Source organism: Myxocyprinus asiaticus, chromosome 37 (genome assembly GCF_019703515.2).
Source record: "Myxocyprinus asiaticus isolate MX2 ecotype Aquarium Trade chromosome 37, UBuf_Myxa_2, whole genome shotgun sequence".
Classification (NCBI taxonomy): Eukaryota; Metazoa; Chordata; class Actinopteri; order Cypriniformes; family Catostomidae; genus Myxocyprinus; species Myxocyprinus asiaticus.
In genome coordinates this window covers 16,728,986-16,747,887 of record NC_059380.1, presented here as the reverse complement: position 1 = coordinate 16,747,887, position 18,902 = coordinate 16,728,986, and the positions used below count along the sequence as shown (strand labels likewise).

At 42.0% G+C, this 18,902-nt stretch overlaps 1 protein-coding gene across 3 annotated transcripts in view; it reads right to left on the bottom strand.

The window, feature by feature from the left end:
• Positions 1-18,902, bottom strand: part of LOC127427823 (lymphocyte antigen 75-like) — a 48,524-nt gene that overhangs the window by 17,230 nt on the left and 12,392 nt on the right. For all 3 annotated transcript variants that reach the window (XM_051675631.1, XM_051675632.1, XM_051675633.1), the window contains exons 3-15: positions 13,905-14,078; positions 8,111-8,269; positions 7,690-7,806; positions 5,653-5,793; positions 5,375-5,578; positions 3,264-3,418; positions 3,013-3,120; positions 2,725-2,813; positions 2,231-2,400; positions 971-1,179; positions 532-674; positions 363-444; positions 129-200 (exon numbers count right to left, since the gene is read on the bottom strand). In XM_051675631.1, the coding sequence (XP_051531591.1) occupies positions 129-200; positions 363-444; positions 532-674; positions 971-1,179; positions 2,231-2,400; positions 2,725-2,813; positions 3,013-3,120; positions 3,264-3,418; positions 5,375-5,578; positions 5,653-5,793; positions 7,690-7,806; positions 8,111-8,269; positions 13,905-14,078 (1,823 nt within the window). The remainder of the gene's footprint in view (positions 1-128; positions 201-362; positions 445-531; positions 675-970; positions 1,180-2,230; positions 2,401-2,724; positions 2,814-3,012; positions 3,121-3,263; positions 3,419-5,374; positions 5,579-5,652; positions 5,794-7,689; positions 7,807-8,110; positions 8,270-13,904; positions 14,079-18,902) is intronic.

The following is an 18,902-nucleotide window of genomic DNA, read 5'->3' as shown; positions in this document are numbered from 1 at the left end:
CTTATCCCTTACTTAATCAGACCAAAACAACATGTTTCATGTTTTATGTTGAGCTAATATTTGCAGTGTTGTTTTGTTATGAGAGGTCAGAATCATGAAGGACAAAGGAAAGGTTGTGTTGGCAACACCTTAAAGGCAGTGCAGTCTCTGTTATATTCATCATCTTCATGAAATTCTTGAGGGAAGATCACCATGGAGACCTGTTAACAAGCAACAGTGGTAGCTGATAAACAAATGGGAACATCCCACATATTTCACACACTAACATTAGGCAACAAAGTAATTTAAGAGCAACTGAAAGATCAGATTACTGAATTTTCTCTTTATTTTGTTCAGAAAACATCATAGGTTTGCTGACTCACTGGGCGCCCATCGCTCCACTCCCAGTTATTGTTGTTATTCGGATTCCGTCGATTTAGTCCCACCCAGAAAAAACGATTATCGCTGTTCAAGGCAACAAACAACCACAAATACAAATCTATAACTTTCACCTCGTGTGTGTATACATGGGTGTATGTGACAGATCTATACCTGATAGAGTCTCTCAGGATGAAATGTAACGCTTGCATTTCTTTAGCCTCAGTGAAGCTAGGCAAATGTGCCCCCAATGCCTCACAGAACCGCTCTGCCTCTTCCCACGAGCGCTTCCGGGTCAAACGCTCTTCATGAAAGACCTGTAGACCCGAAAAACACAAACAAACACAGACAAATTAGACCTAAATAGCAAATTTTAGGACTGCAAATTTAATCAAATAAACAGAAATTATGATTAGGGCAGCTGAGGTTAAGTTATTCAGGAACACAGTTCTCAGCTTGTTTTGGATGTGTATCCAGCATTACGAACATGGCATGCAGTTGCCCCACACCAAATAATATTTTTGTCATAATCATGCAGCCCTAGCAAATCTCTTCATTGTCTTGGCACCATTAATGGTTGTTAACACAAACACACATACACATGCACACACACCTTGTAACAGTAATTAAGGCCTTCCCTTGAGACCCATCCAGGTGAACAGGAAGCATTGGAGTTGGGCAAAACTGGGTCTGGAGTGGGTTGGACCATAGATCCGATTGGTCTCTTACAGATATTTCCAGCCTTGAACAGAGTGCAATTCTTAACGGCCCACTGGCCCAAAGGACCCCCTGTAGACATCACCACACATCCTCCTGAGAAAGCTAGAAAATACACGCACACACAAACGGTTTATGTGGTGTGTTCAATAAAAACATGAAAACATTATTGTTTTTGGTTATTTGATTAAAGAAAATGTTTCTCATCATTTACTCACCCTCATGCCATTCCAGATGTGTATGACTTTCTTTCTTCAGCAGAACACAATGAAGATTTTTAGAAGAATATTTAAGCTCTGTAGGCCCATTCAATGCAAGTGAATGGTGGCCAGAAATTTGAAGGTCCAAAAAGCACATAAAGTCAGAATAAAAGTAATCCATATGACTCCAGTGGTTAAATCCAAGTCTTCAGATTCAATATGTGTTGGTGAAAAACAGATCAATATTTAAGTCCTTTGTTATTATAAATTCTCCACTTTCACTTTCACATTCTTCTTTTGTTTTTTTGTCAATTCACATTCTTTGTGTATATTGCCACCTACTGGGCAGGGAGGAGAATTTATAGTAAAATAGGACTTAAATATTGATCTGTTTCTCACCCACACCTATCATAAATCTTTTGAAGACATGGATTTAACCACTGGATTACTTTTATGCTGCCTTTATGTGCTTTTTGGGCCTTCAAAGCTCTGGTCACCATTCACTTGCATTGTATGGACCTACAGAGCTGAAATATTCTTATAAAAATCTTTGTTTGTGTTAAGAAGAAGAAAGAACGTCATACACATCTGGGATGGCATGAGGGTGAGTAAATGATGAGAGAATTTAAATTTTTTGGGTGAACTATCCCTGTGTTTGTCTTTTGTTGTGACTTAGTATTCAGTACAGATCCAATTGTATGACCAATTTCTGCAGAAATCCAGGTAAATCCAAAAGGGTTCATAGACATTTACTTGCAATTGTATTTTTAAAAGTACTTACCATGATGGCAATAAAAAAATTATTCACATTCACATGCAAATTCTTATTATTGCAAACAACATGACAGGACATTGCTACTAAGCTCTCTAAATTCGAGCAAAACACAGGAAGATACTCTTGTCTAATTTACGTTGGTGTTTTCGGGTAAGGAACAACCATAGCCAGTGAGTATTACCTGGTTCTAACCATCTCCAGTTGGTGTAGGTGACCCGGTCCGCTGTTCCATCCTGACTGATCCACTGGTACTCTCCGGACCCTTTAGAATCTTGCAGCCCCGTCCAGAAATACAACACCTCAGTGCTGATATGCTCCTTCAGAAGACTGTTAATGAAGGCCTGTTCAAATCTAGAGAGATATTGTCTCAATTAACATTGTTCTGTTGATACTGTCACATTGGAAAGTTTGATTTACTGTTACAAAAATCAACAGCTTTGGCAATATTGTATGTACTACAGTCATGCCAATAAAGCTCACTGAACTGAATTTAATTTAGAGTTTCAAACAAATTAGAGTAAATGATTCGAGAATGTTCATTTTTGGGTGAACTATCCCTTTACCACCTACAGTAACATCTACAGTACTGATACTAATAAGTATACTAACACAGTGTGTTTGAAGAATTAAAAGAAAATGATAGGGAGTAAATAGTATACGCCAAAGCTCTGTTACCTGTTCTTAATAGTGATGTGGCAGCTGTTTTTATAGGAAACTAGCTCACTGTCCATTTTATAGCAAGCTTCGGCATGTCTTTTCCAGTTCTAGAGATAAAGAAAAACAGATATGTGCCTATAAGATCTGAGTCAGATTCACAAAAACATCTGAAATCTACATGCATGCATGATATAAGCACAAAGCATTAATATCATTTATGCACTTTCACATGCAGGTGCAGTTACAGTAAATTGTACTGCTATAGCCCCCTCTCTTTCTCTTAATGTGTCAGTGATGCTCACTCACCCCTTCTGGAGGGCAGCCTTCCTCTGGAGCGCTTTCATTCACCCTACCCTTCATCTTACACATATAAGACCTCATCTTGTCACAGTCAGACACAGACCACGTGTGATGCTGGAAACAGAGACAGAGAAACAACAGATGATGATGTTACTTGCATGATCTGAGCCATCATGCATTCATTCTAATAATGTGACAAAGATGGCAGAGATAAACAGTCTATCATCAGTATCTGACAAGAGAAAATACACACACACCTCTCCGCCGTAGTACACACAGTGGGTGGTATTTGGTAGAAGTGGTGGAGGTTGAGCCCTAGCCCAGTATGTGAAGGTCACTGGAACTCCATCAACCCATTCAAAGACTGAGGAACTTCCATTGCCCATAAGACCAATCCAAACCTCTGTCAGATCTGTCACACACATATATAATATAAAATGAAACCAGAGTGCGAAGTAGTATAAAATAATTGGTAAATTCATTATTTTTAAGTATGTTTATGAGGGCTGTCAATCGATTCAAAATAATTAAATCTTATGATTAATGTCTGAATTTGAATTTGCTGAAATCTGCAAATAATACATAAAAACTTAAAGCAGTGAAAGTATGTTCAGTTTTAACAAATTTAGTAACTTTTAAAGGAAAGAAAACACAAGTATGTAACAAGTATGTATTTCTAATGCCTATTAACATTAGTACCATTGACAGTGTGTTTGGTGATATTTTATACTTGTTGAGCTTGGATGGTAACTAAATTCCGCTATTGTACATAAAGACAGATACAAATTACTTTTGTTAAAAGTCCCATCTGGACAGAACTGAAACATCTGAAATGCCATATAAGGTTACTGTGTTAACTGTGAAAAAAAATTATTGTAAAAATAATGACTGTTTTCAAACAGGTTTCCTGAACTATCTCCCCTGTGTTCCATTGGTCAGCTAAATAGACAGTCTCACCTTAAAGGGATAGTTCACCCAAAAATGAAAATTCTCTCATGATTTTCTCACCCTCCTACTTTCTATCTTCTGCAGAACACAAATTAAGATTTTTAAAAGAATATCTCAGCTCTGTAGGTCCTAAACCGAGCAAAAGAGCAGCATTGTTTGTTCCTGTGGCTGTCAAATTTAACAATGGCACAATAGCGCCCTCAACTGACAAACATTATGAATCAAAGCCACAATGATCTGCTTCAAATACAACATGATGAGAATGAGCAAAATGATTGACGGGTGAAAAGCGTCAATGTCCGCAGTCCGCATACACATTTTTGTTTGCTGTTTACAAAGTCTACACCTGTCACAGAGACCGGTGAGATATCTCAGGACACTTATTTCATTAATATCTTTAAGGGAGGGGGGCCTGGTTAGCTCAGCAAGTAAAGACACTGACTACCACACCTGGAATCGCAAGTTCGAATCCAGGGCGTGCTGAGTGACTCCAGTCAGGCTTCCTAAGCAACCAATTGGCCCGGTTGCTAGGGTGGGTAGAGTCACGTTGGGTTAACCTCCTCGTGGTCGCCATAATATGGTTCTCGCTTTCGGTGGGACACGTGGTGAGCTGTGCGTTGATGCCGCAGAGAATAGCGTGAAGCCTCCACACACGCTAGGTCTCCATGGTAACACGCTCAACAAGCCACGTGATAAGATGCGCAGATTGACGGTCTCAGACGTGGAGGCAACTGAGATTCGTCCTCCGCCACCTGGAGTGAGGCGAGTCACTACGCCACCACGAGGGCTTAAAGCGCATTGGGAATTGGGCATTCCAAATTGGGGAGAAAAGGGGAGAAAAAAAAAATATCTTTCAGGGAGTAGGAACATTTTTTGCATACTTTTCCATGAAAAAAACAATCGCTTACAGCACCTTTCAATACTGATCTATTTCTCACCCACACCTATTATATTGCTTCTGAAGATATGGATATAACCACCAGAGTCCTCTGGAGTAGTTTTATGTTGCCATTATGTGGATTTTTGAGCTCCAAAATGTTGGCACCCATTCATACTTGCATTGTATGGGCCTACAGAGCTGAGATATTCTTCTAAAAATCTTAATTTGTGTTCAGCAGATGAAAGTCATACGTATCTTAGATGGCATGAGGGTGAGTAAATGATGAGAGAATTTTCATTTTTGGGTGAACTATTCCTTTAAACTTACAACACTGGTTGAGCTAATGTTGCTGTGTCAAAGCAATGTGGAAAGCGCCACTTTCAGGGACATCAAACTACGAATGGCTTATGAATAGTTGTCTCAGTAAATTAAAGGAATAGTTTACCTAAAATGATCATTCTCTTAACCCCTTGTTTTTTCAAAACACATTTGATGCTGTTTGAGCTGATACACAAGTGAGTTGGCGTGATGTGTGTGTACCTGTATGAAAGTTTGCATGTAGCATTTCTACATCCTCCAAGCTGTGCATGCTGGCGAGCTGAGAGTTATCCATTTCACAGACCTTCTGTGTTTCATGCTGGGACAGTTTAAACTCTTCTGGCTCTCTGTGGAGTTTATAACAGAATCCTTTCCACCCAACCCAACCATCCTTACACATCGTGGGTCTATACACCTCCCTGATTACTGAAATGAGATGGAAGGAGACTGTGAAGAGAAAGAAACAGAGATAGAAATGAAGAAAAAGAGCAATATCTGACCTGCACTCTCAGCCTGACTGCCATTCTCGTTCTTCTCGCAGATGAATGGTAGTCGATTCTCGCACGTCTCTGCTCCAAAACGCAGATGTTCCTTCACAACCCCACAGTCCTCATCGGACAGTAGTGACCTGATTGTGATGCCTATCATGCAGAAAAGAAATACAAAATGAACACTTTATGCAAACAGTGCTGTGGGTAAAACATTACAAAAAATTTACTTAATGTAATAAGATAGCGTTTCCTAAAATGAAGTTAATTATGTAAGCAACTATTCTTTATCTTTCATTACAGTTACTATTCTAATAAAAATATTGTTACTTCCCTTACATTTAGGATTTCAAAAGTACAGTTAGTTTACAACCAAAATTTAAGGACCACATTTTTAAATGGTTGCCAACTTTAACAGACAGGCTGTTTTGCGTGACGGAAGTACTTGCATTATTTAGAATTTAGAACACTCGTATATAATGACATTACAGTAAAATGTGAGTAATGCCCTAACGAAAAACCACTCTCAACCCCACTGAACAGCACAAGCAGTCTGTTGAAGTACTTGATATGGTAACATAGCTTAAATGTAGCATGGCAGAATGTGACTTTTTATGTTATGAACTGTATAACAGTTATTTTATAACTGAAATGAGAGTTTGGCGACTTATTTTATTGTCCAAACTGACAAATGTTTAAATGGGTTTTAGAAATTATTTAATCAGTAAAGTGATGATTAACGTGATTACTGTTCAAACAGAGTTACTAGTAAAGCTGTTACAATCAAGAAAAAAATGTCTGGGTCATATTTCAATGCAAAATAAAATAAAATAATAATAAATTACATTTTGCAGCCTATTTTTAGGACAATAAATAAAATAAAATAGTGCATTTTTTTTTGTTTTTTTTGCCATTTTTCATTATTTTCATGACAATTAAGCAGTTGTGTGCAAATTCTCAATACTCTAATGTGAAAAAAAAATCTAATTCTCATTACTGTAAAACAGTGTGCTTAACTGTCGTGAATATATTCTGTTTTTCTGACACCACACACACTGGATATGTAGAGACAAACCACCCATATCATCACATCGGACCGTCAGAGACAATGCTGTTATCACTCTCCTCAAAGGCAGAGCCACATTCTGCTTCTGTCTACACCATTCAAGCCATTGGCTTGTTATTCTACCAAAACAACTATGCATGTATGTCTATACACACACACACACACACACACACACACACACATAGCTGTAAACAGTGACACTAATGCCATTGTCAGTGGGTAAAAAGCAGACTTGTGCCAAGATAAGATTATTGGTATGACATGAGCATTGGCCCTCCTTCATCTGTCAAAACGAAATCACTGTGGAACTGAATAAGTGTCACACAGTACATGTACAATGAATGAAGGATCCAACAAAGGGTGGCACAGCAGGATTTAAAGGGGACAGGATTTCCTTGCTCTTTTAAAATAAAATAGTTCAACGTACTCCATAATCTAACATTCACAATACAAAGCTCCTACACCAGTCCACCCAGGCCATTTATGAAAATCAAGCTGCATAAATTGGTCATTCAGAATCAGAAATCATCACTGTATTCACATCAGAACCCTGAGCATATTAACATATTACTGGTCACATTTATATCAACACCTAAACAGTATTCAGCAACTTGGCCTGCCCTGTTGAAAGAGTGTGAGCTATGCAAGTACACAGTTGTTCACCAATCATACCAAAAATCATTTACATATAGAAGTCTTAAAGGTACAGTAGCAAAATAATTCCAATGGAGTAGCGAGAGGGTGGAAAATGGTCATGTACAGACACCTTGACTAACAATAAAATTGAACTTCAGTGGAAATAAATGCTCTTTAGATAAATATTGTGGGTATATTAGATTTGTTAGTTATTTCCCTTAGAACTGAATATAAAATATAAATATATATATATATATATATATATATATATAAAATGCCAAAATAACCTACTGTAAGTAATCTACTGATAGATCTTTCTTTATAGAGTTCAATCAGATTGAAATCACCTGTTTCCCATGGGACAAAAGACAAGGCTGATCCATCTGACCACTGCCATCCTTGCATCCAGTCCAGATGGTTCAGTCCAATCCATAGTTTGCTTGGCATGTCATCCCTGCCTTTAACTATGTAACAGGATAACACAGATTGAGAACATTTAAAAATAAATAGTTAGTTTCAAGAGAAAACTAAGTTGTGAGAATCTGATGTAAAGAAAAACACATAAATAGACAATGTACAAATGAGAGGGAGCTGCTGTAGATATACAGTACAAAATACAATACAGTAGTTGCAAACAGCAAGGAGAGATACAGACATATAGTAAGCAGATTAAAGATTTATTTATAGTGTAGAGTAGTGATAGATGTAAAGTGTGTAGAGCAGAGGTTAAAATGCATCACTTAAAAGAGAAAGAGAAATTAGTCTTACACAACTCAAGTTCTTGAGGGCTAGACACGCTAAGCAAGTCTCCGCCTTGACTACGACAGGCATCCCGTGCCTCGTGCCAGGTCACCACCGCCGTGGATACTACCTGGTAGCAGCGTCCCTTCACTGGGCCTTTTTCCCATAAAGTAGAACAGCCTTCCACTAAATGAAATAAAAGTTGGAGGGGGGGGGGGGTTAGTTTAGGTCCTTTCACAATGTAGACTTCCGTCACTTGGCCACAGCCACACTAATCTGTTTTTATTTGAAAACACATTGATTTTGCTATGTTTACACCTCTCATCCACACTGGAACATTGTTTTCCTCCATCAAAAACAACTTTAGAAAAACCCTTCCATAACTGCAAACTTTGGAAAACTATGACGTTAGGAAATTGAAAACAGAGATGTCAAAGTTAGACGGATTAGTGTCAAAGTTTATGCTTAAAATGTTAAAGTTTCCGTATACATAAGTCATGCATATGACGTATCATTTGAAAGCATAGAATCTGAAATTTTCAGCGATAACCATCACTTTTAAGTAACATGCATTTATGTTACTTAAAATAACAAAAGAAAGGCTCAAAACATTCACATTGAAAATTAGCGCCCCCTAGAGGTAACGGGGGTAGAAATATTTATATCAAAATAAAAGTCCTTCACATTGCACCTAAATGGACAATTCATATATCAAATGAAAGCTCTCATTCTCAGGAATGCGACTATACAGTTTATTTTGTTACCCTAATACTACATTTCGAAAGATTTTCAAAAGAATCACAAAGTGAAATATGATCAAATACAAATGTCTCTTTTATGCGACAATCACTGCTGCTGTAAGCCCAAAATAGCTAAAAATGTCTTGGTTACTTTCGTAACCTCCATTCCCTGATGGAGGGAACGAGACGTTGTGTCGATGTATTGACACTAGGGGTCACTCTTGGGAGCCCCAAACACCTCTGATCTTTGAGAAAAGGCCAATGGGAATTGGCGAGTGGAATTTGCATGCCACTCCTCCCGTACATACGGGTATAAAAGGAGCTGGCTCGCAACCACTCATTCAGGTTTTGTGCTGAGGAGCCGAAACAAGGTCCCGGCCAATTCAGCAGGTAGTTCAGTGTAGTGGCAGGAGGGACACAATGTCTCGTTCCCTCCATCAGGGAATGGAGGTTACGAAAGTAACCAAGACGTTCCCTATCTGTCACTCACTCGACATTGTGTCGATGTAGTGACACTAGGGGTCCCTATATGAAACGCCACAACAAGCTGAACTGTGTTACGTGGACTGGCGGTGCGAGATGGGCAGGCCATTGCGTGCCTCATAGTCAGCACACCTGGCCGTCACATAACCTCCCCCAACCCTCCTACGAGCGTCGTATGGTCCCCTGCACCTCGGGGACAAGTCGACTGCACAAAAATGGGGACAGACTGCCCCAGCCGCGGCCTCTCCCCAAAAGGAAAAATCGTTCAGCTGGGGGCCATATAGCGTCCGCGTCGGGGGGGGGGGGGTGTCACTCCCAAAGGGTAGACACCGCGGAGACCACACCCTGTCCGAGGGGGAGGAAGTTGTGTGGGAATACGACACATGGTCTTACCGAGTCTTGTCGGCAGTGTCTCATGTGGAGAAGTCCCCATGGTAGGTCCTACCCAGGGGGGAAGGAGCTCTACAAACACAGCGAACAGGGGCAGAGGGGCCTCTGCCCAAGGAAGATGCGGGTTAACCAACAGGGGAACCATCTTGTGGAAGATACATCACACAAGCTTACATATGGATAACCAGAGCATGTGGAGCACAAACCCCAGTACAGGGCCAAGTTAGCACACGTACTGAGCTGGCTTTCTCCGCAAACTCGTCTGCACAGGGCTAAGGAGGAAGTACATCCAGGGTCCACGACTTCGTGAACACGACTGGGAGTGAAAAGCACATTTCTTCGCCTCCGGGAGGGGAAAGGCGTTATACGCAAGCGGTACACCCGGCCAGTTGTCCCGCCAACTTACCTGTTCGTTACTGACAACACACGGGACGAACCGGCTCAACCCGGAGATTGAGGAACCTCGCAAAGGTATTGGGTGTTGCCCAACCCGCTGCTCTACCGATGTCTGCCAAAGAGGCGCCATTGGTCGGGGCCCAGGAGGCTGATGGAGTGTGCCCGAAGACCCAGTGGGTGATCCTCTGTTTGGAGAGAGTGCTCCCATTCCACTGTCCTCCAAAGCAGACAAAGAGCTGCTCAGAGCCTCTAAAGCTCCACGTGTGATCCAAGTAGATACGCAAAGCACGCAACGGACACAGCAATGAAAAGGCTGGGTCTGCCTCCTCCTGGGGCAGATTCCCTTGCAGGTTCACCACCTGATCCCTAAACGAGGTCATGGGAACCTTGGGCATATAGCTCAGTTGGGGCCTCAGGACCACGTGAGAGTATTCCAGACCCTGGGGGGGGGGCTGTTGGCAGGAGCGTGAGGTCCGAGAACCAATTCTGGGTGGGCCAGTAAGAATCTACTAGGACGACCTGCTTCTCATCCTCCCTGACCTTGCACAGCATCTGTGCAAGTAGGCTCACTGGGGGGAACGCATACTTACGTAGTCCCCGGGGCCAGCTGTGTGCCAGCGCATCTGTGCCAAGGGGAGCCTTGGTCAGGGCATACCAGAGTGGGCAGTGGGAGGATTCCTGGGAAGCAAACAGGTCTACCAGCGCTTGACAGAATCTATTCCAAATCAGCTGGACCACCTGGGGGTGGAGTCTCCACTCTCCCCTGAGCGTGACCTGCCATGACAGCACGTCCGCCAAATATGAGGTCGCCCGGGATTTGAGTGGCTCGCAACGTCTTGAGCTGCTGCTGACTCCAGAGGAGGAGACGGCGGGCGAGTTGCGACATGCGATGAGAGCGCACACCACCTTGGCAGTTGATGTACACTACCGTCGCCGTGTTGTCCGTCCGGACCACACGTGCTTGTCCTGGATCAACGGCCGAAGAATCCGCAAGGCAAGCAATACTGCCAGCAACTCGAGGCAGTTGATATGCCAACGCAGTCACGGCCCTCTCCAGGAGCGCGTGGCTGCATGCCCGTTGCACACGGTGCCCCAGCTACGCTCGGAGGTGTCTGTCGTAACCACGACGCGCCTGGGGTACTTGCACTAAGGGGACTCCTGCCCGCAGGAATGCAAGGCCCATCCAAGGGCTGAACAGGTAGTGGCAGATCGGCGTGATGACCACGCAATGTGTGCCGCGGCACCATGCCCATCTCGCGACTCGAGTCTGATGCCAGTGCTTCAGTGGTTTCATATGCATCGGCCCGAATGGCGTGACTGCCGTCGAGGATGCCATATGCCCCAGGAGCCTCTGAAAAGGCTTCAGTGAACAACTTCAGGCAGTTCAGCACTGACAGAACTACCCTCGTGCAGTTTTCTTAGCGCCTTGGCTTGGTGCACCTGCAGGAGGACAATGGCATGCAGGGTGGAGGCGGCCTGTCCAGCGGCACCGTAGGCTTTAGTCACCAGAGATGACATAAACCTACAGGCGCTGGATGTGAGTCTCTGGCGGTTCCGCCAAGTGGCGGCGTTTTGGGGGCACAGGTGTACTTTAACCACCTTATCCACCTGGGGAATCGCAGAGTACCCCCTGGCAGCCCCACCATCAAGGGTAGTGAGAGCGGAGGAGCTCAGAGACCGGATTCGGGCAGTGAAAGGTGCCCGCCACGAACTCGTGAGCTCCTCATGCACCTCTGGGAAGAAAAGGACCGGGGCGGGGCATGACCATGAGCGGCCGTAAGCGGCGCTCCGAGCCCAGGAACCAATCGTCAAGCCACGAGGGTTCAGGGGGGAGTGGAGGGTTCCACTCCAGCCCGACACTCGAAGCCGCCCGGGCAAGCATGGCCGCCAGCTCCACATCGGCCTGCGACTGGGTAACCGCACCTGAAGGTTGGAGCCCAGTTGAGTCCTCGGCATCAGACTGGACCAGCCCGCTCTCTGATGCTGTGATTGAGAGCTCATCCACTTCGCAAGCGCCGAATGAGATCGCAAACTCGCCCTGAGATGAGCCAGCGGTCTCATCAACAAGAGTACTGGGGAATGGGAGGTCCGTGGGGAGTTACCCAGTGGAGCGGCTCCCATTGTGGTCCCCAAATCGCCCCCAGTGCTAACCGACGTGGCCTCAAACCCGTAGGTAGAAGGACCGAGGCGGGGAGCCGCTGGGGTGACTTTCCCTCTGATGAAGGAAAGCCGCAACTGCAACGTTGCCATGGTCATGTTCTCGCAGTGAGGACATGACCCGTCCATGAACGCTGTCTCCACGTGGGCAGCGCCAAAGCACGTAAGACAGCGATCGTGGCCATCAGAAGTGGAGAGGTAATGACCACAACCAGGAAATAAATGCAGACGGAGAGACATCTTTAAAAAGACACTCTCCATCAGTGCCACTCTTTTAGTAGGGAAAATATACTCTTTTACTGCAAGAATATATATACTCTTTTAGACTGTCGAAGCACCCAGGGGCGTTCTCTGCACTCCACCGGTGCGCTAGGGGGAGAAGCCGCTGCTAAATCCAACAGCTTTTGTAGAGGTGAATGGATTGTGGAGAAATTCAGCTCGCTGAAATACAACCGCTCGGCTCCGAAGAGAAAATCTGAATGGGTGGTTGCGAGCCATCTCCTTTCATGCCCGTATGTCTGGGGGAGTGGCATGCAAATTCCACTCGCCAATTCCCATTAGCCTTTTCTTAAAGATCAGAGGTGTTTGGGGCTCCCAAGAGTGACCCCTAGTGCCACTACATTGACACAATATCGAGTGAGTGACAGATAAGGAACTTTATATATGTTTTTACCTTAGGCTGTTTTCTAAAAAAATTAGCAATTTTTTACTTGTCTGTGAGCTTGCTTGGCTGTATAATCTAATGTTATATCTTAGATGTCCAGAACAAAATATGCCATCCTGCAGGAAACATATGTTAAACAAATCATCAGAAAAATATGTTTGATTATTGATCATAAAATTTTAAATATCACCGCAAAGGGGACGATCACAGCTTTCTAATGACATTTAAATTAAGCTTCTAGTCCACTCAGAGGCAGAGATATTTGATTAAACATTTGGGGTGGTGCATGAACTGAAAATTAGACTGAATGTTTATGGACGAGCTCATATTTGAGGGCTAAAATGCATTATAGCTCCACCTACATTTCAGATCTGTATACTGAGATGGAATGTAGAGGAAAAAATATTTTTCTAGTGCTTGCTGCTATCTAGTGAAATGAAATAAGACTTTTCAAAGTGAGCTAGTGTGAACAGTACCAGAATTACATGTTTACAAATTTAGGATAAAAAAAAAAAAAAAAAAGTTGCTTATCATAAGATTATAAACACACAACATTATTTATGAATAATTGGAATCTTTTTTTTATTTGGGGGATTTATGAAAAATTTAGACCAATTTTTTGCATTTAGTCCATAGTATGTGGGAATGGTAAGCTTTTAAATTTGAGTGTGAAAAATTGAGGATGACAGTCCAAATATTTATCAGAGTTAATAAAATATCTGATGTGATGTTATATAAAGTTTTAACATTTAGACCATCTCTTTATTATGAGATAGTTTTATTAGTGGTACAGTATTTATGCTGTATAGTAAAAAAAAGAAAAGAAAAAAAAAAGAAAAAAAAAGGCATTCAGTAGTAAACTGGTTAATAGGCTGGTGTTTCAAAAAATGAGTCAACTGTTTAAATGTTTGAATGCTCTTTGACCTTCTCGGCAGCTTTCTGGGGTGTGTGTGTGTGTGTGGGGGGGGGGGGGGTGCAGTGTAAACCATACCGTATTTCAGACAATTTCCCCACTTCTGCTCTAGGTCGTAGTTTGCAGTGGTAGAGCACCAGTCCAGTGGCTGGTCGCTGGTGCCTGGCAGACAACTGTGGTGCCATGTCTTGTTGTAGAGAAAGGGGAACTCACAGGGTGCTCCATTAGAATTACCCCCACTTGTGTGCATTCCTGTGAAATAGAGAGGAATATTAATTTTCACTATATTTAAGTCTCCGTTTTTCAAGGAAGTCAAATAAGTGCAAATGCACTGAGGGCACCCACAAAGGCAACCACAGATGCACACTTTACAATCCTTATTAAGAAAAAATGGCTAATGTAAAAAAGATTCAGATAGAGGCCAGCCACATGCAAATGTTGCCCCTTAAAAAGCTGCTTCAAGTTTAAACCGGTTGTGTTACTCAGGGTAGAAACATGGGGTAAATTTAGTTTAAGAGTAAAGAACAGATCATGATCTCTGGGCTGACAAAATATGCATAAGTTAACAATATTTAAACAATAAATAAATAAATAAATAAATAAATAAATAAATAAATAAATAATTATTTAAATGGCATTAATATGTGGGTGTTTTGTAAAATGAGTCAAAGGAGGGGGGGGGGGGTTGTAAACCATAACATATTTCAGGCAATTTCCCCACTTCTGCTCTAGGTCGTAGTTTGCAGTGGTACAGCACCAGTCCAGTGGCTGGTCGCTGGTGCCAGGCAGACAACTGTGGTGCCATGTCTTGTTGTAGAGAAAGGGGAACTCACAGGGTGCTCCATTAGGATTACTATTATTAAATTAGGGCTGTCAATTAGGGCTGGACGATAGGATGATGTAATCGGATATCGACGATGTCTTACAAAGATCCCGATGCCGACTGCGAACAGACGATGATCGACAATATCGGGAAATGGCAAAACCATGGATCTGGGATGTCGCAAAATATATTAAATGGCCAGGGTGTGAAACTAGCACCCACCCCGCAAAATGCGACGAGGCTAAATCCAGTTTGCAAGTTCCTCATCCAAATGTATTTCATGCAAGGTTAATTTTGCTCATCTACCCGCAACAGGCGGGTGACCTGTAAGATGTCTCGGAGTGACACTTGACAAGAAATGCTGTTAGTCACAAAGACACACGCTTGAAGAAACACACTTTATTATATTTTTAAGAACAGACAAAAGAAAGCCCTCAATGCCCGCGTCTGATTCGCTGTTTGTTTAGAGCCGTACAGCACGAGCCTGTCTCATGGAACAAGCGCATGTAAAGAGTTTTCACTCTTTTTTTCTCAGTTTCATTCATCTGAAAACTTTTTTCAAGAATACTGTTGTCTATAAGAATGTTGCAAATTATCTCCGATCATCTCAGGAGGTGCTGTAAGTTTAGTTCGCTTTATTCCCACGTGGTTAACATGCATTGTGAATGCAACTGCAGGTTCAGTAATATATATCTTTGTATTAAAGAAACAAAGACGAAAGTGATTAAATCATAAAGTAATACAAGACATGTTCACCTTGAACCTAAAACTGAGTTTTATTTTATTTTATTTAGGCAGCATTATCTGTATTACCAAAACGCAATAAAAACACAAATTCGATAAGATCACAATTGGCAGCATTATTTTGGGAACACAAGGGAATTTATTAGGCTTATTTATTTAGATAATTATTGTCTTTACATTTAAAATTTAGTTCTTAATCTGTAGGCTATTAGTAATTTTCCACCTGTTGTCGTTGACGGATGCTTGCATGATGGCAAATGTAGCCGTTGGAGATGGTAAATGTTTGAATTTGAGGAGGTGGTTAAATATGATTTTTTGATCACTTCGTTATTTTATTGCTTTTTTCGTTTAGTTTAAAGTGCAATTTAAATTTAGAATTGTCTTTTGTTTATGTTTTTCATGTTTCAATAAATTAATTACATTTTTAAAGCAAAATCAAGAAAGCAAAATAATTCACCGACCCACCTGGAGATTGACTGGGCAGGGAGAAGAATTTATAGTAAAAAAGAACATAAATATTGATCACCTATCATATCACTTCTGAAGATATGGATTAAAACAATGGAGTCTGACCGGTGGCTCGATTTAGACGGTGCAGGGAGAGGAGATCCAGCGTCAGTTGTCCAAAATGTTGGTGATGCTGACGAAGGCTTTTGCTAACTTGGAGGATCTCGCTGTAATATGTCGATCGATTACGGCGATGGAAATAAAATACTCTGAGTTAGTTACAAGAGTGACTGATGTTGAGAGACAAATCGATTATTTGGAGTCTTCGGAGAAGGAATCATCCGTTATTCCGCCCGCGACCAAAGTTGATTTGGAACGGGTTCTTGAAAAGCTTGAAGATCTTGAACAGAAGCCACAGGAATAACGTTCGAATAGTTGGAATTCCTAAGCATGAGGAGGGCAGAGATATGGTGAAATTCTTTCCGAGTCTGCTCGACATAACAGGCCACAAGCTGGAAATCAAGCGAGCTCATAGAGTGCCTGCTCGCAGATCTGCTGAGGGAGACAGGCCCCGATCAATCCTGGCCAGACTTCTGAGATCATCCGATAAAGATCTTGTGTTGCGCCAGGTGAGGAGCAAAGGAAAGCTTTCTTGGAGGAATCATAATATTTTCTTGTTCCCGGACTTTGCGAGTTCGACAAGAGAGAAACATGATCGGTTCAGGGAATGCAAGAAACTCTTGCATCAATGTAAGATCACTTTTGCATTGATGTTTCAGGCCAAGCTGAGAACAGAAGTGAAGGACGGTCCCAAAGTATTTACATGTCCCAATCAGGCAATGTCTTTTATAGAAACAATGGGTGAGTAAACCATCAGATGTTTCTCATGTGAGAGGGTCGACTCACTGTACTTACTCTGGCTTTTGAGGAAGCTGGGCATCATTTTGGTTTCTTTCTGCGTTGGCTCCGCCTAGCGGCTGGAGTTTGTTTTGTGAATAACACTTTTCCTTAAAGAAACTTTTGCACTGATGGAAGATCACTTTTACATTTAAGTTCCCGGCCAGTTTGAGAGTGGACACAACGGATGACCACAAAATATCTACATGCTGCTCACACAAAGGACGTCTTTTATAAAGTTGGCGGATTGAGTTAGTCATGGTAAATACTTTTATGCGGCCTCCGAGTGAATTGACTTTATCATCCGGGGAACCGGGATGCCGGATTTGTTTCTTTTTGTGTTGGTTCTGCCTAGCAGCTGGAGTATGTTCTGTTGAATAACACTCCTTTTGATCAGCTGGGGATTAATCTTTCGTTCTTCGTGCTTATGCCTCCTGCTGGCTGGAGTTTGTTTTGTTGAGTATTTTTACGGGACACTGGAATGATTACGTCATCTGCTGAACTCATAACAGCTGGCTTACTGATCATTCGTTTGTCTGTCCGAGGAATCTGAATGGTTTTATATCCGCTGGAATTTGTTTTGTGGAGGATCACACCTTTGAGACTGTTCTGTGAATGAATCTACATGTTCTTTGTGTTCATTCTGCCTATTGGCTGGGGTTTATTTTACAAAGTATTTTCTGTTATGTAATTTTGCCTCACAAATTTGTGAGGCAAAATTGTGCATTCCGATGGCAAAGTTGTCGTGGGGGCTCGTGGGCATTCATGGACCTTTTGAGTTTAGAGGGATCGTCGACGGTTGGCGCTGTCATGCGCGGGGTTAATGTGCACGTTTTTATTTTTTCTGTTTGTTTTGTTCGGGGGGGGATGTTCGTGGTTTGATTGTTTAACTAATGGGGAATGTGGTCTGTATTATTTTATTTTTGACACACAATTTATTTTTTCTACTATATCAAAATGTCAATTGTTAAAATGAGTGGATTGTCTCTCTCCACATGGAATGTAAATGGGCATCTTTCCCCGCAGGAAGCTGAAAAATTTGGGAAGATATGGGGTGGACATGTTTTTTTTTAGTGCTGGCTCAAGTAAGAACAGGGGAGTCATTATACTGGTAAATAAGCATCTACAATTCAAATGTCTCAAACAGATTAAAAATAAATTAGGGAGAGTAATTATTGTTTTAGCTGAAATTCAGGGGCAAAGGTTTATTTTGGCTAATATATACGCACCTAATGCTGATGATCAGGGCTTTTTTTTAGATCTTGAAGGGATGTTGCAAGCCGCTGGCACCCCTCATGATATAATTTGGGAGGAGACTTTAATCTATTGATGAACTCAGTCCTTGATCATAGTGAAGCAAAAGTGTGTAAGCCCCCTAGAGCAACAATGATGCTTCACAGGATTTGTAAAAATCTTGGTCTTACAGATATTTAGAGACTTTTGAACCCTCATTTCATCTGTTGTTGATTGCTATATTGCAAACATCTTAGTCTCAGATCATGCCCTGGTGAGTTTAGAGGTGTTGCCACATATAGAGAAAAAAAATCATATAGTTGGCGCTTTAATGTATCCCTTTTGCAAAATCCTGATTTCCAACAAATGTTAAAGACTGAAATCAATGTTTATATGGAGACCAACTGGTCCTCAGTATCCTCTGTGGGCGTGGCTTGAGAGGCACTTAAGGCGGTTCTTAGGGGTCGGATCATACAGTGTGCCTCATTCATCAAAAAATGGCCTCAGAGAATTGACCCGATTGAAATACAGATATAATACTATTTTGTCACAGAAAGTGGAGTTTTGGTTATTCAGGGCAAGACAGTCATACTTTGAGTCGGGGGACAAAGCAGGAAAACTTTTGGCTAGATATATAAAGCAGAGAGAGTCTTTTTCTACCATTCCCTCAGTGAAATCTGCTGGTGGTGAAATATTTACCTCGGCCATTGATATTAATAATGCTTTTAAAGAATTCTACCTTGATCTCTGTAGTTCCACGTCTTCGTCTACTGATGAAGATATTAGAAACTTTGTGGAACCATTAGAACTCCCTAAATTGACGACTGAGCAAAACAATTCTCTTGATTCTGAGATATCCTTGGAGGAGCTTGATGAGGTAATTAAGGCCCTGCCTACAGGCAAGGCTCCGGGGCCTGATGGCTTTGCCGCTG